Source organism: Mixophyes fleayi, chromosome 1, assembly GCF_038048845.1.
Source record: "Mixophyes fleayi isolate aMixFle1 chromosome 1, aMixFle1.hap1, whole genome shotgun sequence".
NCBI lineage: Eukaryota > Metazoa > Chordata > Amphibia > Anura > Limnodynastidae > Mixophyes > Mixophyes fleayi.
The window spans coordinates 161,342,528-161,369,476 of record NC_134402.1 but is presented as its reverse complement, the minus strand read 5'-3'; the positions used below and the strand labels follow the sequence as shown (position 1 = coordinate 161,369,476).

The following is a 26,949-nucleotide window of genomic DNA, read 5'->3' as shown; positions in this document are numbered from 1 at the left end:
CCATGCACCTGGTACCATATACAATATGGGATATACCAAGCATGGGCATATTGACATGCAGCTGGTACAATATATTATCATCTTTTAACATCAATAATATTTTTTTCCCAAATAGAAGAGTTCCCATTTTGGTTTCTATATTACTATTTTTTTGTTTAATCTTTAAGAATCACTTTTGAAATCTGCAGAGCTATGCTTTGTTCCAAATAACCTGTGACAGATAAACATTTCTATAGTGATTCTCATAGTCAGAATTCACAAAAGTTAATAAAGAATAAAGCAAAACAAATTCAAATAGGACATATAACATATAAATTATTTTTTTTATTGAAAGATATACAGCCAATCACAATGCAGGATTGCACCATAATCTAAAACATTTCTGCCATATTTTGCAACAAAAATATAAAATTAATGAATGGAAAATTAAAGTTAGAAATATGTTCTGTTATTTACATATTTTAAATATATTTACATGTACTGGTATAAAATTAGGATTTATTATACAGTTACATTTTACATAAATATTGCACATTTTAAAATAGAAATAGAGAGCATTGGTCATCACAGAACATTTGTAAAAATATAAAACAAAACAGATTTTAACATTATAGCTGCCTGTTCCACAACATTGTAACATTATTCATAGTAATAGCAAGTTGAGCATGTGACTATGAAGGCTGCCACATTGGTCAGTTTTATCCCATCCTTTCATTCATTGGTGACGGATCACTGGAATATGTTTGAGGTGTCTAGAGGAATTAAAATATGGGTCATGTGAAGTAGATACATATTTAAGCATTTCATATGACATTGTAACCAATAAACACTATTTACCATATGCATTCACAATTATGCATTCCATATTAAATAAACATGCTTTAAAATGATTTGAAGTATTAAATAAGAACATTGTGGCAAAACATTTTTTCATTTACTATTTTTCATAGCCCATTCAAGCTGTTCAGTGCTTGAGACACAGTCAAAAGCCAAAAAGACTAGGGAGTAAAGGTATCAAGCTGCGAGTTTCTAGCGGGTTTGAAAAATGGAGATGTTGCCTATAGCAACCAATCAGAATCTACTTATCATTTATTTAGTATATTCTGCAAAATGACAGCTAGAATTTGATTGGTTGCTATAGGCAACATCTCTACTTTTCAAAAATGGTGGAAACTCCCAGCTTGATACATTTACACGAAGATGTCTCTAACACAATCAGAAATAAAATGTTTTTAAACATAGAGAGTAATACTTACCGATTTTTTCCACCCAGTAGAGCCTTTACTTCTCTTAAGTCAGGACTAACACATTTTGTAAGATTTGAGCCTTTCAGAGTAGCACTGTGAAACAATGACACCAAGAAGGCTATTAACATAGTTAGTAAGCTTTATTACACATAAGAAAATACATAGTCTGTAATTTCCATGTTTCATATACCTCAATTTGTGTTATTGCTTGTGCAAATTTTGTCAAAATTATCTTAGAAGATAAGATAGTAAATGCTTCTTTTGTGCCTTATCATACATGTAATAGTATAACAGATGTAGAAGCAAGTAAACTATTTTAGCAAATTGCTTTTATCTGATAATCCTCATATCTTAGTGTGCTTTGTCGTCACTGACTAAAGGTTTTTGTGTTTTATTTCCGCAAGAACAGTCTTTCCATATGGATAGACTTGACTATAGGGTAGTTTCATGACCTGACACACCTTAGGCACTGCAACAGCAATAAACATATGGACTGGCTACTTACATGTATTCAATGTTTTCACATGAAGAGCTTCTTGGGTAAATCTCCAACTTTGCCACTGCCATCACATTTAGCCTTTTGGACAAATTCTTGCACAAACACCGGTTCCCACGTGGTACAGCAAACCCTGATTACAAATGAAAACAATGAAGGATGAGTGTTTATGTAGAAAGTAACAAAGGAATATGCTCAAGATAATCCATCATTATATGACTATACCTTGTATAAGAGTAGCAGAAAGCAAGAGGAAGCAAAGGATGACAACACACTTGGAGTCCATGATGACAGCTGCAGTACAGATCTTCCCTGACTATAAGTTAGTACAGACAACTGTGTGGAGTAATACCAGACATATTATATACATTTGTACTGGATTACGTCATCTCATGAGTCATGAGTAGGATATACTAATCAACCTCAATTTCCTTTAAATATTTCCACTTTGGGAAGATAAGAAGAACTGAAAGTATAAATTAAATAATCTTCTTTATTTTTATTTTTTTTAATAAACTCCTGTTTCAGTGATATATTTACTTTTTCCTGTGACATAAAGGAAATTTCCCAGAATTGTTTATGATAGTTGTAATGGAAAAAACAAAGGCCGCCTTACATACAATATATACTTTAAATTTTAGTTTTTAACAACTTGATAGTCGAGAATAATAGAAGAAACAGATTGGTTATTTATGTCTGATGGAGACTTTAGACACAAAGAGAATAAAGTGCATACTTTTAAAATCATAAAAGTTCATTAAAAGGAGACAATAGTTGCTCCTACCTAAGGCAAGAAATATTAAAACCTATGTGTGAGTGAAAGAAAATAAAGAAATGTGGATTAGAAGAAAAAACGACTGCAGTCAGTGATTCTTAATCTGCTATAGAAGATATTAGTCATATAGAATTCCCTAATCACACAAATAGATACATTATTAGTCTACATTATATATGAGAGTAGACTAGTTATGGCAAGCTAGTTTATTATTCTATGTCTTCATTGTTCATTATTGCCAGGGATTGTGTTGTGAATCCCTAAGATCCCTTGTATTACTGAGAAATCACAGCAGAAAGTTTAGACCCACATTAGGTAGATAATCCACCATACATAGATATAAATCTTGTTAGAAAGATTAGAACCACAAATAGTGCTCTTTGAAGAGAGGTAGGTATTGGTATGTTGTTTATAGGCTTTTGACAAATGTTAATGTGCTATAAATGCAGTATATTACGCATATGAATCTCCTTCAGTTCATGTAATGATTTGTTCTATATGTGATTACTGGAGCAGGTGGAATACAAAGTTCAAAGTAGAAAGACTAATTAATGAGATAGTGTTCAGATAATATATATGTATATTGTTATGAACACATATACGACAGTAATAGCAGCCTTTTGAGATAAACAGTATAATTGAAATCAAAAGCAGACATATAGGGACTAATGATATGTTGGTCACAAAATGGGTGTAAATGTTCTCTTAAAAAACAACACAAATAACGTATTTTGGGCCATATGCAGAGCAGTACACATCTCGAGATGTGTATGGCTCTACATTGGCAGCATATGTGATTGCCTTACTCCAAGTCCTTATCAGCAGGGTGTATTTGCACCTGCCATCCAACAGGTCCTATAGATACACCTTCTTAAAGGCATATATAAATGTTTCTGCAGGTTTGTATGAGCTGTATTTGCATGACTATGCCCTTACTGTGCCCGGTCTGCAGTTGTACATCACCCCCCCCATTCCACTTCTTCAATCACAAAAAGGTGCAAGTGTCAGATATGTGCTAGTATGCATTGGCACATATGCGTTCATTCTATTTGTGTGCATGCACAGCGTAAATGTGTTCAATTTATACTACGGAAACTGGCGTAACAGGTTTAGAGCTATTAAAAGAAGTGCAAAGACAATGGAGGAATGGAGTCAAAGTGCAGAGAACCCAAGGAGGAGGTGCGCAGTGTAGCTGGTGAGCAAAAGTTATAGTTAATGAGAACAGGAGGGAAAAGGGCACTGCTCACTAGAACTTACAATCTAAAAGGCAAGGGGCAGATAAACAACTGACATATGGGGGTGACTCAATGTAAGAGGGGGATAGATGCAGGATAAAAGAGGGTGAGGTGTACTTCATGTGACATGGTTAAGTGGAGGACAGGTAGGTATTTCTAAACAGATGGGTTTTCAATTGCCGTATAAAGCTATGCAGGCTAGGGGATAGTCTGACAGAATGAGGGAAATAATTCCAGTGGTGGAGGGCAGCACAGGAGAAATCCTGAGGGTGAGGAGTTTGCAAAGAATTCAGTAGGGGAAGGGGAGCCAGTGTAAGGTTTGGCAGAGGGGGGATGCAGATGTGGAGCAGCGAGACAGGAAGATAAATCTAGCTGCAGCATTAAGTATAGATCAAAGAGGAGCGAAATGGGAGCGGGAGAACCCAGTAAGGAGAAGGTTGTAGTAGTTAAGATGAGAAATGATCAGTGAGTGGATAAGAGTTTTGATGGCATCCGGGGAGAGGAACAGTCTGATACGGGCGATGTTGCAGAGCTGTAAGCGACAGGATTGGGCAAGAGATTGAATTTGAGGGGTGAAGGAAAGGGAGGAGTCAAAAATGACTCCTAGGCAATGAGCCTGGGGAACAGAGGAGATAGTGGTGATGTCAACAGTGATAGAAAGGTCGGGAGTGGAAGAGACTCTTGATTGAGGTAAGACAATGAGTTCAGTTTTGGCCATGTTATGTTTGAGAAAGTGTAAGGACATCCAGGAGGAGATGCTGGAGAGGCAACTGGACACCTAGAGAGGAGGAAAAGGGAGAGATCAGGAGATGAGAATTAGAGTTCAGTGTCGTCGGCATAGAGGTGGTACTGGAACTGATGGGTTCACCCATGGTGGAGGTGTACAAAGAAAAGCAGAGGACAGTGAGTCTCCTGTGGGAAGGATGGATGAAGGAGAGGAAGAACCTGAGGTAGAAACTGAGAAGGAGCGGTTGGTGAGGTAGGAGATGAACCACGAAAGGATAGTGCTAGAATGCCCAGTGATGTTAAGGGAGTGGAGTAGGAGAGGGTGATCTACAGTGTCAAAGGCCACAGAGATGTCCAGGAGGATAGGCAGGGAAAGTGGCCCCTAGAGCTGGCTGAGAAAAGATCATTGGTGACTTTGGTCAAGGCAGTTTCTGTGGAATGGAGGGGGCGGGAGCTAGATTGGAGAGGATCACGGAGGGAGTTGTCAGAGATGTAACTGCTGAGATGGTTGTAGACAAGCCGCTTGTAACAATCACTATAAGATGGTTTGGATTCCGAGTGTTAGTCAAGATTGGTGCTGGCTGGCCAAAGGCGCAGAGTCTAACGAGCCCTTCCCCCCAGTTGGGATGAAGAACCACTGCAAGGTGGGATGGGCTTCACTGCTGGTAATTTGCAGATTGCAGCCTTCAGGTCTGCCTCAAGGCATAATAAGTAAGTGGAAGAGATGTCGACAGAGCTGAGGTAAGAGTACGAATGCTGGAAGTAGTTAGAAGAGTTTCTGGAACAGGTAGGAACTGGGAACTGGTACACAGGAGGACAATAGCAGTACAGAATCAGTGCCCAAGGAAGGTCAGAAGGCAGGCCGAGAACTGGTACACAAGGAGTAAAATAGCATTTATTTCCAATACATAAGAAGATCACCAGAGATCAAGAGATCCAAGAGGGAAATCCACAGGGAGTGAGGAGGTAGTAACCTGTTGCTCTGACACTGCTACTGTGGTAGAGTGAGGTTTAAATAGAGCCCAGATCTGAATTACCCACCCTTTGACTTGATCATGAGACTTGCTGAAACCCAAAAATATTGGGTGCCCACTGTCAGAGTGGATGCAAGCGATACTGGAATGGGGAGAAGTTAAGGATTGTGATAGTGCTCAAGTATTTTAGAGGGAGCTCTATTAAAAACGGAGAAGAGAAAAGGTTAGTTAGAGAGTGAGGGAGATAGGTAAGGCAAGAGCATGTTTAAAGGATGAGGGTAAGATTTCAGTGGAGAGGGACAGATTAAAGAGGTGAGCAAGGTGGGAGCAGGCAGAGGGAGTGAGAGAGCGAAGGAGGTGAGAGGTAATGAGATCCAGGTTGCAGGTTAAGGCTGAATAGGATAATATAAGAGAATGGACTTTGTCAGGAGAACAAGAGATGGTGGCTGGAGGAGAAGATGGGTGGAGTGGTAGGGGTGGCAGAAGAGTGATGGGAGGAGGAGATTAAAGAGATTTCGCTCCTCAATTTTGTAAGTGAAAAAGGAGGCAAAGTAAGTGGCAGTAAGAAAGGATGGGAGGGTTTGAGAAGGGGCTAAGGAATGTGTTGAAAGTGCCAAAAAGGCGGCAGGGAATGGAGGACTGTGAAGGGATGAAAGACTAGCGAGTCAGATGGTGCAACTGTACGATGAGAGTTTAAACGTGAAATGAAGGAAGTCTGCCAAGGAATGAGATTTTCCTTCACTGGCATTCAGTGGTACGTGTTCATTGATGAAGGAACCGAATAAATTTGAAGATAGGCTTTAGACAGGTGAAGGTGGACAGAAGAGGTGGGGGCAGCCGAGTCAAGAACGGTGGTGAGTGTGTGGTTGTAGATGGAGGCTGTCTAGTTGGGACAGGCAGGGTGGTTAGAAGAGTGTGGAGATTTTTAAGTGCAGAGGCAAAATTAGCAGGATCAAGGGCATCAGGCTTACATCTAGAAAGGGTACATTTGGACATGGGGAGGGGTGCAGGAGATGAGGAGATGGTGGTTAGAGAGTGGGAAGGGAGAGTTGGAGAAGTCAGAAAGAGCACATTGAAGGGAGAAGACAAGATCAAGGGAGTGACCGAGACAGTAGGTGGGACAAAGAGGTCCATTGTGAGAGGCCAAAGGAGGAAGAAAGGGCAAGAAATGTGATGGACGCTGAGTCTGTGCGGCTGTGGATGGGGATGTTAAAGTCACCTAGGATAAAGGAGGGGAGGTCTAAGGAGAGATAGTGGGGGAAATGAGGCCTCAAAATTATCAAGAAATTGGGAAGTGAAACCTGGCGGACAGTAGATGACTGAGACACGGAGATCGATGGGATAGAAGAGATGGATAAAGTGAACTTCGAAGGAGGAGAATGATAGGGAGGGCTCAGGGGAGGTACAATTGGGGGATAGGAGGATGTCCACTGCACTTTTTGGGCGGTCATCAGATCTGACAGAGTGGATGAAAGAGAGGCTCCCATAAGAGAGAGCAGTAGGGAAGCAATATCCGTGCAAGAAAGCCAGGTTTCTGTGATGGCAAGAAGGTTAAGAGAGTTGGAAATGAAGAGGTCATAGCTAGAAGGCAGTTGCAGTTGGATCTGGAATTCCAGAGAGTACAGGAGAATGGTAGAGAGGGAAGTAGAGAGATATTGATGACATTGGCGCAGTTGCGGCTATGTGGAGATGGGCTGGATCTGGGATGGAGATGAAGGCAGGGGATGAGGATGGGTACTGGATGGAAGCAAGGAGACATGGTGAAAAACTAAAGGAGTAGGGAGAGGAAGGATACAAGGGGAGAGGATGGACTAGCAAATGAGGGGCAAATGATGCAGGGGTACCAGGAAGGGATCAGGGGGAGAGAAGAAATCCAGCAATGTGGATGTAACAGACCGACTGACTGATGTGTGTGTAATTTACTGACAGACTGATGTGCGTGAGACCGACTGATGTGCGTGAGACTGACCGACTGATGACTCAAATTTAAATTGAATTTTCTTAAAAAAAAATTGAAAATATAGCAATCTAGGTATAGAAATAAAGCTTATATATCAGAAATGTCATTTGACATTTCTCCACTCATGACTAATAGACATTCTCAACTAACAACTGATAAAGTATATAAGTTTCTTACCAGGCAATACTCAGTAAAACTTCAAAAGGTGGGGAAGTATTTGTATTGTTTTTATTCATAATACATGAAGCAAAGCACTACATAGATTTTAATTATGACCATGTGACATTTGTTTGCTGCATTACTAATTAACACAATATTAAATATATATGCTGAAATAAAACAATAGTGTGGTAAAAAAAAATAGTGGCTGTAAAAGGATTCATTGACTAAAATTTAAGCAAAAATGATGTAGCTGCTATACTGTTATTTTTTATCTGTCATAGCAGCCATTCATCTAGCTATTATGTTTAGGGGGAAGCAGAGGAAGAGGGTCCAGATACATTTTATATACATTTTGATAAAGATGAAGAAACAGAGTTTTCCGTTTTCTCACCAGTAAATAACCCTGGGCTGACACATCCTTTCCCATTTACCAAACATACAGTGCTTTTGATGTATAAAGAATTTTGTTTTTGGTGCAAAAAATCTGCTCTCACTTATATCTACAATAAAAATCCTGGGTTGGAACAAGTTACATATACTTCAGTTTAAAAAGGAATTGCCATTGTACATGGTGAAAATGGAGGTCACCACCAGATGGAATAGCACTTTTATTATGTTTTTATTATGTTTGTGGAGCTTCTATACTAGTTGTGATGAATTAATAATAATACAAAATAGTGTGTGTGTGTTTGTGTGTGTGTGTAAGAGAGAGAGAGAGAGAGAGAGCGCCTTCTCTTCTCATGTTAGAGCCCTTTGAAAAGTAGACATGAACTACAAAAAACAGCAGGGAGATTGGGAGGACATGGTGCCACTCTGAGCCTAGTGTGTAGGGGGAGCAAGGTGAAGAGTACTTCTGTGAAGAGTCAGTGGCTAAGTTGCTTCACTAATATTTTTTGGGGGAAACACAGTGAAATATACTATCTGTACTGGGATGGACTTTTTATTTTTCCTACTCAGAAGTTTGGAGAGGCAAACAGGCAATCAAACCTTGACATTGCGGACTATACTCCGCCCCCTGGATCCAAGCCAGGACAGAAAAGGGCATCCAAAAATGGAGGATTCACCTGTTTAATCATACCACAAAACAGAGCCTAGAGCAGGTTAGAGGACTTTTGTGACTAACCTTTTCCCTTCAGATACACTGGGGTTATGGAGTGAATGGAGAAGTCAACCTCAATTGAACAGATGCTACCACCTATCCCTGAGAGGCAGAGGGACTGGTACTACCAAAAGTGGTTGCTTCAAGGCCAAGATGGTGACAGCAAGCAGGAATAGAAAAAAGGTGGGGAAGATTGGGAGCGGAAAAGGGGAGAGAACCGCACGTAAAACCGCTAAATAGTTGAGCCAGAGAGAGTCATGAGAATAACTTGACATGAAACTATTCCAGAAAATGCTGGAGGCTAGACCTCACATTATGGGAAGTATGAAGGGAAGGAGTTGCAAATAAGTGTGAAAATTACAACTAAACTTCATTATCCCATGGTCATGGAGTCAGACACGTGTGGGACAGCCTCCAAAGAGACTTATGGTGGGCTGGTGGAAGTAATGTAGGTCCATTGCTGGTGTGGTTATGAGTTGGCAGGACACCCTGAGGGTGAGACAGAATTCCATTTTTGTTAAATGCTTAGCCATTCAGTATACATTATTCACCACCTGCTGTCATGCACACAATGCTTGGAGCTCTGCAGTTAACAATGGCTACACAACAAAGCAGGTTAGAAGATGGTGTGGGCAGGGTCACTTGAAAGAGCTGATTAATTCAGCGCCTGACCTGGATCTACTGCAGAGAGATATTAGTTGAGTGAAACAGTTGTTAACAGGAAGATGTTGGCCCAACAAAAGGTATCAAATTGAAACACATTGAATCACATTACAGAAAGCTATTCTTACAGGTTGTTTAAACCTTGTTGCTGGATGCAGTCACATATTCAAAGTTCTTCAATATTTAAAATAATTGCCATAGCAATCTCTGAAGCAGAATGTGTGCATGTAACTAATTATTATTTTTTTATCATGAATTATTTTTAGATATTTTTTATTTGTAAAAATAATTCCAAATTGGAGCTAGTCTTTAATCATACTATAACATGTCAATCAGTGTATGTTTTTCTCTTTATTAGTGTTACACAATTCAAGAGTTCAAAAATTTGGTCTAACCTACAGTATCTCACTATATAAAACATTGAAGCTTCTTTTTTTTTTTAATACAGATACAAATCTGTATTAGACAAATGGAATTTCTAATAATATGTTATAAACCACATGTAACATATTGCTCTCACCATGTTGAGGATTGTTTTCAGTGGCGGTGCATTGTTTAACAATCTATATATTGTACTTACGTATATAATAGTACAGACTCGTATAAGTGGTGTGGCAATGGGAGTGGTTTTCCACAGGCCTCTAATGGTGGAATTACCTATGGTGCTAACTGTCTGCAGGTAAAAGGCTGCAGACCAAGTTATAGACAGGTGTAGCACTGGGCTTAAGTTCAGTAATGTACTGGAGTTGTGCTCTTGTCAGAGGTGACTGACGCTGAACTAGTTGGCCAATCAGTAGTGAGCTGGGCTATGTCTAGTTAGTGTTTAGGGTCATCAGGAGGTGCAAGTAAAGGTATTGCTTGTTGGTGTCATCCTGACAGAAGTGTTATTTATTGTGATGCCAACAATAAATATGTTTGATTGAAAACAAGAAGTTTCGTGTTGCTGATGTCTACTGGGTATTCTTGCAACAGAAGGTGACAAAAGTGCCATAAGAAAGGGGCGTTTTGTTACAGTGGATAAAAAGTTATTACGCCACCATAACATAGCACTATTTGCAGTCTTATTTAAGAAGTACTGCTAATCCTCTACTAAATATAGATCTAACAGAGAGTTAAAATTAATTGGTGACCACAATCCCCTATTGCTTTCATTGTATTATTTAAATACCTAATTAACAATATTTGGTGTGTCTATAAAATCCATACTTTCTTATGGTGCATTATTGAGGAGGCACATAACCATACTTGCCAACATTTCTGATCACCAGATCCTGCTGCCGAGTCTGGGGCCTGAACTCTGCTGCCAACTGCTGCAAATGCTGCCTAACGCATTGGGGGGAGGGGCCTGGATGCGAGAGAATGCACCACCCTCCAGACATTCCAGGAAAACTCTTATAAACTTGGGAGTCTCCCAGACATTCTGGGAGAGTAGGCAACTTTGGACTTTACGTGGGGGGGCAGACCATTTTGAGTGACGTGTGAGCTCATTAAAAGGATTTTTTGCCCAGTACAACATAATAGCTTTCCTTCATAATAAGAATGCTGTAAACCACCATTTTAGGTCTTGCATAATAATTAGTTGTTTGTGAGCTGGTAGCTACATTTTAAAAAGCAAGTCCTTCTTTGTGTACCCTGTATTTAGAAATTAAGGGCTCATTTTGAGTTGGAGGAGAAGAGGGAAAGAGCATGCAAGCATAGGCAAAGTACAGTAAAGGCATGTTCACATAATTGTTCTATACATAGAGCTGGACACAGATGCAAATACGCCTATCATAAGGTGTATCTGTTGCGAGTGCTCTACCCCTGGAGCAAAGACCATGGCTGATGATCATGATACGGACCTTTGCATTGTTAAAAAATTGTTTAAAACGGTTGTGCACTCCTTCACCGAAAGAGATCCAAGCACCAGTGCTCCTAATCTGGGCTGGTTGAGACAATTGCAGTGGGCGCTGCATAATTAGCTGGTTCTAGGAATTCCAGGAATGTTGACGTCTGTCCTCACAGTGTCCTAATTAGACACAGCCCTGGCCTGTTCAGCATGGGACTGAAAAAAATATGCGAGTCCCTAACTAGTAAAATATAGCCCCATGCTGAATCCATTGGGTCTAACGGCAATGATACAATACAGTTCATTGAAACATTTTTACATTTATCAATAAACTATATTGTATCATTATGACAGGAGTACTCCATGCTGTGGAATTTCCCGTTAGAGTGTGACCTCCATGCTGGATATATAGTTTCTGTGGTGGTTTTCCAAAAATACATGTTGTACTTGAGAGAACAATTATTTCTTGTTCAGGAGTAGTTTCACATTCCTATAATAGCCAGTACAACTGGAAATGCATATTTTAAGCCTATAAGTGTAATTTCCAGGAAGCAATACTTTCAGTTTCACTTCTTTATGTTATTTTTGCTTATGCAACACAACATACTTTGAAACAGCTATTAAGATTTCATAATCACATCCTACACTTTGTAGTCTTATTTAAAAACAATTTTAAGGGGCAGATTCAAATCCCGGGCATCGTTACAGTTCATACTCTCCCTGAATGTCCGGGAGACTCCCGAAATTCGGGTAGGTCTCCAGGACTACCGGTGAGCAGGCAAGTATCCCGCATACTGCCACTTACTCGTCAAAATGACGCGACTCGCGGTGAATCGCGTTATTTTGGACCCGCCCCCGTGACAAAACATAATTTTTTTTCCGCAGGGACGAGGCCAACATAACGCGATTCACCACGCCCCACCCCTCCCGCCCTCCAACCACGACCCCTGCCCGGAATCTCCCAGAATTAACTTTTCAAAGGTTGGCAAGTATGTTACAGTTACTACGTAATTCTGTGTGCCACGACCAAAAATCCGTGGTAAAATCACTGTACTAACGGTAATGATGCACACCCCTGTTGTTCTAAAGACCAACGCGGGGAATTAAATCTGCCCCTAATTGTATATTTCTAGGGTGTTAAACTCAAACTGTGAACAGACTCCATTTTTGTTCTCATCATATTTTCTATGCTTAATTTACAGTATTTCATTTAAAATATTTTGGTGTATTTGTAAAATACACAACCTCTAAGTGTGAGGTATGTTTGCCCTGCACCATAAAATCATGAATAACTAAAATGTGAGTAAACAATAGGCTTCTTTCAGTACTGAAAAAAAAAAGACTGTTGCGTACAGTACAAAGTGGCTGGTACTGCATTGGTTATACTGCAGCCAAGATTGCACTTGTCATGATAACTACAAGTAAATTATATTCATTAGTTTTACCTCACAATGTAATTGTCAATAAATTATATTTAGCTATAAAACCTGCTTTTCTTATCAAATGTTTTGTATGTTTCACATCAATATGTACACCTTGTATACTACTAATACACCTTCTCCAAAAAAATCAGGTTGAGTATGGGTTAAATACAAATGACAAGGTTATTATAATTTTCCACTTCCTCCGCTCTCGGGAAAATAATCTGAAAAATATTCCTAAACCATCGTCTAATTTAATTTGCATTTTTCACTTAGATATTTAGTTTTAATCTTATTATTTTATTAATTTTTATGTTATTGATTTTGTATGTGAAAATTATTCTGAAAATTGTGATTTATTATTTGTTTTATTATTTTTAAATTTGGTGCATATTTTAATTCATTTATTGAATTAATTAATTTCAGTCACATTAGGGTGTTTATTCTGGATCTGACTCATCAAGGCACGTAATCTGCTGATTTTGAGCGTATCGTGCGCAAAATCATTCCTAGAACCTACAGATATGCCCGTGAATGCAGGCCTGTTCCATGCGCTGATGAGGACAAAGGACACTTTCTACTGCCTGCTACATTGGGGAGTAACCTGGACAGGGAAGGGGCGTTCAGCCGTAGTCAATGTACAGTGCAGGCGTGCCAAACTCAAGCACACGCAAGCACTACGTCCATCAGAGTAACCTGATTTTCATCTGTATCTCTTGCTCCAGCTCTGGGGCTAGTCTAAGGTGAGACAGCGGGTTGGGCAGCATTATAGCTGCCCAACCCGCCAGCTTTATATAGTATAAAAAATAGACTTCTGCTCCTCCTAATTTTGTCAACCCTAGTCCTGCCAGCCTATTGATGGTTACCACAAAATCGGGGGAGTGTGGGGTCCTCCCGACTTTCCAAAAACCAACATTAGGCAAACCAGATGGGGTTGTTGGCACTATAATGGGGGAACCTGCAGCAGGGGGTCCACTTGCCATAATGACAAGCCAACCTCAAAAGCTGTGAGGGCCCTAGTGCTTGCTCTTCCCACACCATTGTGCAGTGGGCAGGGCGGATTGGGAACTTAAAGTGGCCCTGGAAAAAGTCTGAAAGTGGCCTCATGTGGGCAGGGCCAAACAAATGGTAGGCATGGCCCTGTTTGTGTGTGCACCCAATGTGTCTGCTCATATGCCCAGAGTATGTGTGCCTAGTGTATGTACCTGTATACGTGTGTCCTGTTCTTGTCACTTTCACTTCCTGTGGCTGCTGTTGTCTTTAGCTCAGTTGCTGCTTTTCTGGATCATGGAATGTTGGAGACCCTATTTGGAAAAAAAATAGGTACATGAAATTTAGAAAACTGCAACCATGACCGGCATTAAATCAATAGCATATACATTTACTAAATAGCCATCCTCTCAGCACCCACATTCAATTAATAGATCCCAAGCTACCCCATCTTAAATTAATAGGCCCCACCAATAAAATAAATTGCCCCAACATCACCCCACAAATAAAATATTATCCATTAATAATTAGCCTCCACCTAAACACCACCATTAATTTAATAGCCTGCCTCCCACAAACATTATATTAAGAGCCCCCCCCTCACACTCTATTTTAAGAATCCCCCTCCCTTCCATCCCTCGCACATAATATTAAGAACCCCCCTCCCTTCCATCCCTTGCACATAATATTAAGAGACCCCCTCCCTTCCATCCCTCGCACTTAATATTAAGAACCCTCACTCCCATCCCTCGCATTTTAATATTAAGAAACCCCCTCCCTTCCATCCCTTGCACTTAATATTAAGAACCCCGCTCGCACAATATATATATATATATATATATATATATATATATACACACAACATTTTGATGTCCCATTGACCCAGCCCAAAATGACCCTCTATTGGACCGGCCTGGGAGGCAGATGCCCCCCAGCCCAGCCTGCCCCTGCATGTGACTCCTGTCTATAGCTCTAATAATAGGAAGCAGCCAGACACAGGGATCCGCTCCACTGCCACATTAAGGAAGGTGGCTGGTCCCGAAGGAGGGGCCAGCCACCCACTACCATACTGACCCCCTCTGCTACCACCCGTTCCGGGGGGGAAGGAAGGGACTCACAATTTTTTTTATTTGTTTTAAAAAATACATTTGGCGGCCTCCTGAGGCCAGCGTCCTACGGGGAAAAGTCCCGATAGGTTGTATGGCCAATCCGCCCCTGGCAGTGGGTGTGGGGTAATACAAGGGTTAATGTATGTGTAAACACCATTTTACTTTGTGGAACTGCAAGTCCCAGCGAGCCTATGCTGCCAATAACATTCACTATACAACTATAGTATTAGGTTCACCTTCACTTTATCTTTGTGAATATATTGTCACACGCAGGATCCAGAGTTTGGCTGCCACTTACTGGATATGGTGTCCTGTGATCCTTCGGGTCTACTTTCCACTCTTGATGTCAGATCCTGCCCCACTGCTTCCCTATGTACAGTAAGGGGAACATGACCCTGTAAGATTTTGGTGCTTGTTGTCATGTGACTGCTGACATCAAAATCCCTCCTAATTCAATCTGCTCAGTGCACAGTTCTGTTCCAGAGTATTAGGCTCAATAACTGTACACCAGTGTTCCTGTGCATCTTGTGGCTGATTGCTGTCCCCAACCATTCTTGGCTTCTGCTGCCTGTTATTTGGTACTGCTTATGTTCCTGATTGCTGTTGACTCACCCTGTTCTGTTACCAGTTTATTATATCTGAAGGCAGAGCAGAGTGCCATGGACCGTCTGGCGTTGAAAGCCCAAACCCTATTGTGGAGGTCCCTGTTGAAAACTGGGGGTTCATTAGACTCCGCTCCTCTGTTACTACTACTACTAATTCCTATATGAATATTAACAAGAATCTAGATAACTCTATATTTTAGTGACTACCAAAAGATTACTAGTCTAATCTGTCACTAGTACTATCCCACATACTATAAAGCTACAAATAAATCCACCTCTAATGTATAGTCTTTTCATCTCACAACCATTTTTTTATGCTAGAATTCCTTTAGGAAGTTGGCAAGAAGGGGAAAAGTATAATGGTCCTAATTTGTACACAGGGTTTTCCGCAGGTGAGAAATGTGATTTTGCTAAGCGGACGCCATCTTGTTGCCTTATAGCCATTTTGTTCTGTTATAGCTTAAATTCAATTAGATGCACCTGTTTTGTAGGAGTAATTCATTATTTGCAAGGCTAAGCTTATAACCTTGAACATACCAGACAGGAGATAAGCCAGCCCCCCTCCTGGGGAGTTCTAGTGTGGATAATGAGAGAATATACTAACATCTGTGTGAAGGGAACATGAGTGGTTAAAACCTTTTGGGGCGTAGTTTTCTGCAATACGTGATTTTTGCTATATAGATAGGAACTTGTAACTAATAAAGCAGAGTTTTTTTGTACACTCAAACCATGCAGTGTATTTAATTTTCTCCAGCTCATGAGCTCATAACTGATAATCTGACACTTACAGGTGAACAATCTGATATAGATTCGACAGCATTGGAGGTACCACTGAGACTGCTGACCTGAGCCAAGGACAGACAGAACTGGAGGTCGCCCTGGACACAGGACCCTGACTACAACCCGGGTGAGTAGTTTTCTACTCGTCAGGCTCCTATGATTAGAGCTATCTCATGTCTGTCTAAGGTATCAGGCACGCAGATCTGTAAGTCTCAGAATTATACAGTTACCTACAATTTGTGTATTGTAATTGTATTGGTAATTAGATTCCTGAAAGATGAGTGAATTTTGAGTGCATGTGTGATACACCATCCCCAGAACTTTGTCAAGAAGTTTAGAAAGAGTTTTCAGACCTTCATCCCAGATGCTGTCAGGCTATTCTGAACGGACAACCAGTGTAAAAAAGTCCAAAAGGGACATCCACTGTAAGGAGTCCAAAAGGGGATCTAGTGCACAGAGCCCACAGAACCGGACATCCAGTATAAGGAGTCCAAAAAGGGGCATCCAGTGTATGGAGCCCAACAGGGGAATCTAGTGTACGGAGCCCACGGACCCGGACATTCACTGTTAGGAGTCCACAGAACAGGACGTCCACTATTGGGACAACCCACAGAAACTAGACCAGAGTCTCTATTGGGACTCAAAAGTACTGTCAATATAGGGGAATATAGACAGTAAGCAGATAGATGACAGCAACCCCCCCCCCCCCGCCCCCCCATAGAAATGATGCGCAGATTTCTAGGATGTGCGGGGAGTAGAAGGTCTGCAAGTAATTTATCAAGAAAGCGGGGATAGTCAAAGAAGGAATTGATATGTGTTAATGAAGAAACAAGGGTGTTGCAAGTGGTAATGTGACAAGAACAAAGGGGTATTGAGCCCAAACCCCAAGAGAAAGTTTGAGGTGGCAAAGGAAAGTTAAGAGATCTAGAAAGCTAAATGATATAATGACTAAAACAATGAATCAAGTAGGTTGTGTACTAAAAATGTGTGTTTGATGCTGCGAAGCTGAAGAGTGAGTTGTGCCCCTCCCTTATTCTGTGTAAAAGTTTTCAGTGTGTTGAGATAAGAAGCACGCTGTTTTTTGTTATCTGACAATGTATGTAACATTGCTTCAATATTTCAAGAGAAAAAATATGTCCGAAGTGCTGATTGATAGTAGCATGTTGAAGCTAATGTGTATTTAGTCTAATACTGGGACTTGTAGTTCCACAGCAGTAGGCTGGAAGATAGCAGTTAATTTTTCTTTCTCTGTATGTGAGTTTTATCTCCGTCTTACTGTGTGTGAGGGAGATCCGTGTTTGTCTGTCTTGACCGTTTTACAAGAGACATGTTTCAAGGTTGAAAAAGCTGTACAGTTGTAAATGTAATGCTTTTGAAGAGATACAAAAGAAGTTTTAAAATCTTTGGTCCGTCACAAGACTGTAAATAATGTACATTATTACTATTATTACTGGTGTCAGAACAAAGTTGGCTGGGGTCCAACAAGCCGTTTTCTGTATTTAAACAAAGTAATTTTGTTTCTGAAGTTGAGAATTGTGGCAGTGAGTTTTACATGGAGAGATATTACAAGCTGTTTTTTAACTGTGTAAAATGGCGCTGATAAATGTTTTCAGAAATCAGGAGGGTTTGTTATGCCCATAAAGAAATGTTACGAGATAAAATGTCGTCGTGAGCGAGAATTGTGAATATATATTTGTACTTTAAACATGGAAATCACAGAATCTGGAAATATGTGTGAATATTTGGTTTACAAAGAGATGATGAGAAAGGAGTGGCTTTGAACACTCGCCCAGGTCTCGTCACTTTGACATTCCCTGTTTGTGAGATTAGGGACTGCCTCTTTGAGGAAATCAGTTTTTCATTGCATGGAACGCATAGCGTCACAGTTAAGCTACAAAGAGAAACTTTTAAACAAGTGTCGTATTAGCAGCTGTTCAATGTGAATTAATAACAGTTATTGTAATTCCTAGTGAATAAATGTTAATCTCTATGCAAAAGTTTTTTTTCTTCACAGAAGCTCTCCAGCTACAAAGCACCCTTTCAATCCAGATTGCATTGATCCAGCTTCCAATGAAATATATTTTGGTCTACAGCCACAACAAACATAAGTATAAACTAATGAAGGATTTAAAGAACATAGACTCTGCTGAGTAATGATTACCTTGTTTTGGAAAGAGATATTAGAGTTTATGGGCTATTCGCATAGCAAATGCATGAACTAGGTGGTTTTTCTGTATGTCAAAGTAGGTGAGAAGATGTTTTTAAAGAGAAAAGGAGAAATGGACTAACATTGAAGTTGAATATATAATAGTGTTTAAGTTTATTTTTGGGTTTTTTTTAACCAAATTTTTTATCAGATGGTTTGAAAGAAAGTAATGCAATGTAATGTGAAATTATGGTGGATAACAAAGGTTTTTATTCTTTTATCCTCATACTAGTTTTGAGTCAATCAGTGTTGTAAGGACATTCACTGCCCTTATTTACTGTGCTATAATCATCATATACTGTAAATACCTCTTTGTATCATGGGTATGGTAATGCATTGATGGGAATTCAATGTTGTACATAAATGAAAAAGCCTTAAGACTTTAAGAGCTATTATCTGTGCTCCTGCAATAGCACTTCTGGATAATAATAAGCCATTTATACTCTCCTCTGAGCAGAGCCAAATTTTTACTAATTTTAAGTTGAAGTAACTTCAGCACCAGCACTAACTTTGCCAGATTATGACAAGCTTTTCACATTACTTTGTTATAAAGTAAGTGCACATGCACAAGGAGTACTGACACAAATACATGGTCGCAAGCTAAGGTCACTTGCATACTACTCTGCACAATTAGACCCAGTCATATGAGCAATGGCTGCAGCGGCCATAGTGTTTGGAAAAAGTACAGATATTGTGCTAGGGCACCCAGTAACCCTAATGGTGCCACATGCGGTAACAGAAATTTTAAATCAAGCACAAACAAAACACTTCTCAGCAGCCAAACTAAGTAGCACTGCTAACTCCCTGTAGCGTTACACTTAAGTGGTGCACAATGTTGAATCCTGCTGCCTTATTGCAGCAAGTTTCAAAAGATGGGAGAAGTACCTGTATATATTGTGGTTCCCCTAGGGATTTGGGGGATTCCCATCCCAGCTTGAACAGGAAGAAAAAAATGCAAACACAAAATTTTTCTGAATATTATTGTGTAGAACTAATGAGACAAGGATCTTTGGTTTTATCTGACATAGATACACTGCTACCAAATGCAGACATGTTACGCTACCACATAGATGGTGTTTCTTATACAGGGTGTGCTGTAATCACACACACAGAAAGAGTGATTCAACAGAATCTACTGAGTCACATGTCAGCACAAGAAGCTGAATTAAAGGCCCTGACACTTGCATGCATATATGCAAAAGGACAAAGAGTAAATATTTACACTGATTCAAGTTATGCGTTTGTAATTGCGCATGATTATGGCCAATATAGCACACGAGAAAGTGCATCTGGGGAAAGATGCTATGGTTGTACTCACTAGCAGGTTATGGATAGCAGCAGGGTTTGTCCAAGCAGCACAGTCATTAGTGGCAGGATCCCTAAATCTGTGCATAGAAAAACCCGGGCAAGTCTGTCCTATGGAAAACCACACCCCAGACATAATATCCCTATAAGAGGATACAGATAGACTTTATAAAACTTAACAAATGCTCGGGCTTTGAGAATGTGCTAGTCTGTGTCGACTTCTTTAGTCACTGGCTGGAGACATGGCTGTATAGAAAAGCAAATGCTAAAGCAGTAGCCATGAAATTTACGAGTGAGGTAATCTGCAGATATGGGGTACCAGAGGTCAATGAAAGTGACAGAGGGACACACTTTACGGGGCAAGGATTCAAGGAACTGTTAAAAGACATGGGAATCATATCTGCCCTTCACACCCCTCACAGACCCCAAAGTTTGGGATGTGTGGAGCACCTTAATGGTACTCTGCAATTAAAAATGCAGAAAATAATGGCTGAAACAGGCCTGCCATGGATCTCATGTTTACCTGCACTGAGTAAGAAACACTCCTAGGAAAGACACTGGTTTAGCACCAAATCAGATACTGTTTGGCACAGCACACAGAACAGGCTGTTACTTTCCATAGCAACTACAGCATGTACATGGTGATTTGTTGAACTATGTTGCTTTATTATAGAAACAACTAACTGAAATACATGGTCAAGTGATTTCTTCCATTCCAGGCACTAATTTTGATGCAGGTACCCATAAACTGCAACCAGGGGACTGGGTGGTCGTGAAAAAGCACGTCAGGAAGAGTCTTGAACCCAGATATGAGAGTCCTTCCCAGGTCTTATTGACGACTCCCATGGTAGTGGAAGTACAGGGAAATGACACCTGAATACACGCATCCCACTGCAAGATCTTCAGACAAGGGGAGTCTGACTAAAATGTATTTTACAAGTTTTTTAAATGTCCAGTGAGACCAGAGAGTGGTGTTCATTGATATTAACAGGAGGAATATTGATTGCACATTATGTTCCTTTGCTGTAGGCTGTAGATGTGTACTAGTCTAGAAAGGAAAGCTAGGTCTGGAAGAACCAGACTCATGCCAATAGTAATGTAGAGATCATTATACATAATGAGAAAAATTCTAATATGAAAGTTTAACCCAACCAAATAAGAAAAGATCAACCCATGACTGTAAGGGTTTACACCCAATACAGAAAAGTTTTTGTGTGTATTGTGGCCCAACACATTATTACATTTACACAAGACAATAGGTTAATATTGGACTACCTGACAGCTTAGTCTGGAGGGTACTGTCTGACCCTAAATATGTAAATTGAAGCCCAGGGTTGCACCTTTTTAACTAGTGACGCAGATGATCCAGAGAAAATGTTTGATGAACACTTACAAAAAATTAAGACATGAAATATAAATTTTTAAAGGAGTACACTGGAGATAGTGGCTTATCTAGAAGGATAGTTTTCATGGCTGTACCTGGCCGATTGGTTCAAGGGTATAGGAGGATGGTTATCAGGTTTTATACATGTTGTACTTCAAGGACTGTTACTAATCCTTATTATAATATATATACTATTAAAACTGATGTGGCTTATTAGCAAGTGTATTAAAGCTAAGTGTTTCTCTTCCAGAAAAATTAAAGTTACCACATCTGTCTTAACCGCTGTACTGTACACCCCATCTAATGAGTGTGAACCTTGTGGAACTCTCAGTACTACTGCCAGTTGTGATCAGTGCAGAAACCAAGTACCTTTTCATTGGAATCCACATGCTCATTACTGAAGTTTATCCTTATGAAGATATACAGCACAATGGACAATCCCTTCTATTGTGAAATAAGTGACATATAACACTTGCCGAGCGCACTGTGTATTTTCTCCCTTCCTTTTCTTTTTTCCTTCGCTAAAAAAATCCATAGTTAAAAGAAAAAAAGGAAGCACAAGAGGCCCCAGAGTCTCTCATGTTCACTGATATATGTGAAGATCTGACATCAGGACATGTGTCGGGTGCAAGACGGTTGTCGACTCATTGACCATCTATCAGCTAGAAGAGGGATCATGGACTTGTTATTGATGGGGGATGGGTTGTTCTATGTATCCAGTTTTAGGCAATCCTATTCATATGTTCTGTTAGAAGGATGTATGCATATAAGTACCCATTAAAAGCGACAGCAAGAATGTGATCTCTGATAGGAAGTGTTAGGGCAAATAATGAATAAAAAGATGGGAAATGAGAAATGTGATTTTACTAAGCGGACGGCATCTTGTTGCCTTATAGCCATTTTGTTCTGTTATAGCTTAAATTCAATTAGATGCACCTGTTTTGTAGGAGTAATTCATTATTTGCAAGGCTAAGCTTATAAACTTGAACATACCAGACAGGAGATAAGCCAGCCCCCCTCCTGGGGAGTTCTAGTGTGGATAATGAGAGAATATACTAACATCTGTGTGAAGGGAACATGAGTGGTTAAAACCTTTTGGGGCGTAGTTTTCTGCAATACGTGATTTTTGCTATATAGATAGGAACTTGTAACTAATAAAGCAGAGTTTTTTGTACACTCAAACCATGCAGTGTATTTAATTCTCTCCAGCTGATGAGCTCATAACTGATAATCTGACACTTACAGGTGAACAATCTGATATAGATTCGACACAGGGAAAATATTTTGACCTATAAGGCCTCCATACTGAAACATCAGACCTCAACACCTATAGCGAGCGGGACAGCTTTCAAGAGCAAAGGAAGGCAGACTCTTCACCCTACTCTCTGTTCTAAAGCCTGAAAAGTAGTGTTGTGACACAGTGCACACCCAAAAATAGATTGTATTTGCATTTTTTTTATTGTTAAATAACCATGTATTCAAAAACAGGCTTTCCTTCATTTATATGCACTTAGGGGCATCAACCACGAAAAACTATCCACCAACCAGATTAAGGATATACTTCAAGCCGATTAGACACCACAAGATTGCTAGTACCGGTAGTTCCCACGCCATCTGCACTGAACTATCACAATCCTTGAACTGCACTAATTTATATGATTTCTCTCATTAAAATTTAATTACCCTTATATTGTTTTTTCTTATTTTATATACTTCTCACTACTTTGGTTCTTAGAGCTTATTTAATTGATAATTTTTATTTATTTATTTATTTTATTGTACTCACTCTAGTTTCTTCATTTATTTTGATTTTAATTTATACTTTGATGTGTGTCATAAGTATTTGCATTGGGGAAGTACATAGGCTCTAATATCTCATTGCTCCAAATAATATTTGTACTTTGACTCCAAAAGAAGATTTATACAGTCTAGGTTCTAGGAAACATACTTTGCTAAACTCTTGAGCATGGACACAATTATAACCAGTGTAGCTGCTATGGGGTCGATTGGAGGGGACCTTGATATGCATGTTCAGTGAAACTGAAAGGTCAGACGGTACTACACCATGCGTGAGGAGATCAGAGCCATCGCTGGGCATAACTCACAAATTTTGCTAAGGGTCCCAATATTTGTTTCTGATAATGAATATATAATTAAACTTCTCCTTCCCCATAACCAGAAAACTGTCCAGAATTATCAGTAATACAGAGGACTTTAGTTCTTTATCCTTTATATTGTGTAACTATTAGCATGTTTAGAAGTGTGCCATTTTTATAGTCATTGGTATGAATTAGCTTAGTACTTTCTATATTAAAGCAAAATCTTTTATAAATTACGACCTTGATGCTCTAAATAAATTCAAATAGAGAATAAATTTTGTTTGACTGTGTTAACCCTTTGAGTGTTGGATAGCATTGTGCTATATTGTAAGTGTGCTGTAAATGTGCTGATGTTTGCCAAGGACACCCATTGGCAGCTTTAGAGTGTTTGAGCTGTTTTGGGATACAATTTCATTCAATTGTGCAAACTGTGTGAAAAGGGGTTAAGAGATTGAATAGTGGAAAGTATATCCTTAATTCAATAACCCCCAAAATAGTACCACGTAAAACCTACTACTGTTAATACGGTAATTTTAACTCAGCAAAAAGCAAGCGTTGAAATTACCATATTAAGAGTAATTATGCGCAATATTACTGTAGTATCGGTAATCGTGTGCAGGCTGTGTTACTTTTTACAGTTTCACGGTCAGTTTAATTCCCCCCTTAGATTACTTTACAAAAGTGCAAAAATGAAGTACACATGAAGTTTTTTGTCACCCAACACCTATATTGGTGCAAATAACCGTATAACTTTGTAGGCCAAGATGGCATCATCTGTGGAGGTGCAAAATAGTGTACTTGGATGGGAGGCGCTGGGTGGATTGGGAGTTTTCTGTGCCGAGGGTGGGCTAGGCACATGAGTGCACTTATGTAGGCGACCACATACAAAAATTAGATTTTTCCACCTACAATGGTTACAACAGAACTTAACCATGACCTCTGAGATAACATTTTGCACCTTACAGTTGCACTTTTACAAGAGAATGCATTTGTAAGCAAATCTCAATTAATATAATTAAAACATTCAAACAGAGATGGTATGCAATAAATAAAATTCCAGATGTCCTCTCACACTTATGATTAATTTAAGCAACATAAATGATGCTAGTTTGGACTTTGTTGTAATATTTTTCCATGCTGTCTAAATAAAATGTGCTAAAAGTATTACAACTTAAAATTAGCTAGACCTATTAATTATTTAAGGTTAAGAGCAGCACAATGACAATATATTCTGAGGCTTCATATACATACTTTTCAGAATAACTGCATATTTTTTTTCTTACACGATTAGTTATTAAACATTTTAAAGAATAAAGAATAAAAGAAGAGAGACTCAGACATATAAGATACAAATTAATCTTTTTATATTTTATACAGATCTTTGCATGCATTAGTAAAAAATAAAGACACAAACAATATCGCTTTACATATTACAGCTGCTTGTGTCACTACAGTGTACCATTTTCATGTGTACAGAATCAGATAGTTCAGCATTTAACTATAAAGGTTATCTGTTTGGTTTCCTGTCATTCATCCTTACATTCATTGGTGCCAGACCACTGGAATATGTTTGAGGTGCCTGGAGGAATTAAAATATGGGTCATGTGACATTAATACTTATTCAAGCATCACATATTATATATTTTAACAAATATACACTTTATAATGATGCATGTCACATTAAATAAACACATGGAATATGGATCTTTTTCTTGGTGTATTAAAAATATACAAAACAGAAAAAATATACAGCAATTAAGTAATATTTATTTTCTGTAGTCTTATAGAGTATGACCCACCACTTTCAGACTCATGGCCATTGTGACTTGTAGAGGACAGAAAGGTTGATGTACAAATATGTCAGACAACATAAAAAAAACAGAAAAAGCCCTATATAGGTGATCAACAAATATAATTGACAAGCAGCTGTTAACTCCCAAAAGAAAAAAATGCATTCAGAAGAAAATGACAGCCCTAGTTAAATTTACTAACAATAAATAAATACGTAACCTAAATTACGTGCCTTCGTACATACTGACTGTGTATAATCACCCAGCTAAGCCTCCCTTGTACTCGATTCCTCCATTTGGGACACTATTTGTAACAGAAGTATGCGAGTGGACTCTTTCAAAGCCTGGAGTCCCAGCGGTCACTGTTGCTATGTATATACATCAGAAGTGCCTTTTTTTAATATGCAATTTAAAAAAATCTCAAATTATCATTTCATATTTTTTCTAAAGTATATAGAATTTTGTACAGCAAATGTACACACGATTTGTAGGCACCACCCATTCAGTTCTTGGAAAAGTTGCAAGATGACACTGGGGAAAAAATATTTTTCAACACAGAAAGTAATACCTACTGATTTTTTCCACTCAGTAGTGCCTTTACTTCTTTTAAGTCAGGTCTAACACATCTTTTAAGATTTGAGCCTTTCAAAGTAGCACTGTGAAACAATGACATCAAAAAGACTATTAGCATAATTACTAATACAATACATCATAACACATTACACTTATTAAAGTCCGACGTTTCCATGTTTCATATACCTGGAATTTGTGTTATTGCCTGTGCAATGTTCTTGTCAAAAACATCTTAAACAGCATCTTAGAACATTGTAAGACAGTAGACTGTCAGTTGACTGTTTGTGGTTGTTTATTATGTTTTATTTAACTTATCAACCTATAGGGATGATTCTTCAAAAACAGTAATTATACTGTATACATCACTGACACAGATGATAGTCTGCTTGTCAGAAATGTTATCACTCTTAATGCTTGTTGTTATATTAATCCTCTGTATTTACCTTTAGTATCACATTTGCAATACAATTGTACCATAGAATTTGGAGAGCTACACTTACCACATAATATCATGTAATATTTTTGTCATGACAGATTTAGAAGCAACAAATCTACATTAACGAATTGCTTTTATGTGATGATCCTCATACCTTGGTATGTTTTTCCCTTAACTAACTGAAAGTTATTGTGTATTATTTTTCAGTAACAACCTTTTCATATTGATAGATATGACTATGGGTATTTATGTGATCTGACACTCCAATAGCAATAAACATTTAAGGACCACATTCTAGCTACTTACATATATTCAGTGTTTTCACATGCAGAGCTTTTTTGGAAAATCTCCAACTTTTCCAGTTTCTCCAAATCAAGCCTATTGGCAAGTTTTATGCACATACACCGGTTCCCTTGAGGTGCAGCAAACCCTGATTAGAAATAAAAACAATGAAGTATTACGAAGAAAGTAACAAAGGTAGATACAAAAGATACCCCATCTTTACATGACTGTACCTTGTATAAGAGTAGCAGAGAACAAGAGAAAGCAAATGATGACAACACACTTGGAGTCCATGATGACAGCTGGAGCAGAGATCTTCCCTGACTATGAGCTAGTGTAGACAGTTGTCTGTAGCAATATGTGACAGCTTATATACATTTGTACCGATTACCTCATCACATATTTAACCAGTAGGACCCACTAATAGCCTCAATTTCCTTTATGAATTTCCAGAAGTGAAAGAACAAGTGAAGTCTCTGTTATGGTTCTGTTCAAAACAAATTCCTTACTTACAGCCATGGAGCCAGACACTTGATATAAAACGTTTAAACTGTTTAATGCAGCAAAAGCATAGTCCAGGGAAAGCAAATAAACAGAAACTAGTTCAGGCTGAATGAAACAATGGCTTCCAGATATTGCCAAATAGGTAAACAATAATGAAACACAGCAAATAACTTAGCTGAAGCCAATTTGCAGTAACAGAAGACAGTTCCATAGGCTGTCATGGTCTGTGGAATGGACAGTCTTGTAAAAAATGCACTTTACTAGCACAGTAAAGACATAATTTGTTAATCCTTCTGCGTT

General features: G+C 39.0%; 1 protein-coding gene across 3 annotated transcripts; it reads right to left on the bottom strand.

The window, feature by feature from the left end:
• Positions 1-318: 318 nt before the first annotated feature.
• On the bottom strand, positions 319-26,949 carry LOC142106576 (C-X-C motif chemokine 10-like). 3 transcript variants are annotated; one of them, XM_075189582.1, is made up of 4 exons: positions 26,379-26,949; positions 1,753-1,876; positions 1,257-1,340; positions 319-752 (listed from the first exon to the last, which is right to left on the bottom strand). In XM_075189582.1, the coding sequence occupies exons 1-4, from the start codon at positions 26,437-26,439 to the stop codon at positions 716-718; spliced, it is 306 nt and encodes a 101-aa protein (XP_075045683.1). In that variant the 5' UTR covers positions 26,440-26,949; the 3' UTR covers positions 319-715. The 3 variants fall into 3 exon arrangements, with proteins under 3 accessions (XP_075045683.1, XP_075045673.1, XP_075045665.1); XM_075189572.1 differs by lacking the exon at positions 26,379-26,949 and adding an exon at positions 1,969-2,064; XM_075189564.1 differs by lacking the exons at positions 319-752; positions 1,257-1,340; positions 1,753-1,876 and adding exons at positions 24,407-24,643; positions 25,427-25,510; positions 26,170-26,293 and having other exon boundaries at positions 26,379-26,943.

What these genes read in the sequence shown, in the direction of transcription:
- LOC142106576 (XM_075189582.1), bottom strand. Translation starts at nt 26,439, where the DNA reads ATGGACTCCAAGTGTGTTGTCATCATTTGCTTTCTCTTGTTCTCTGCT. An exon ending in CTCTGCTACTCTTATACAAG is followed by an intron (nt 1,877 to 26,378) that starts GTACAGTCATGT and finishes ATTTGTAATCAG; the next exon opens with GGTTTGCTGTACCACGTGGG. An exon ending in TGTGAAAACATTGAATACAT is followed by an intron (nt 1,341 to 1,752) that starts GTAAGTAGCCAG and finishes ATTGTTTCACAG; the next exon opens with TGCTACTCTGAAAGGCTCAA.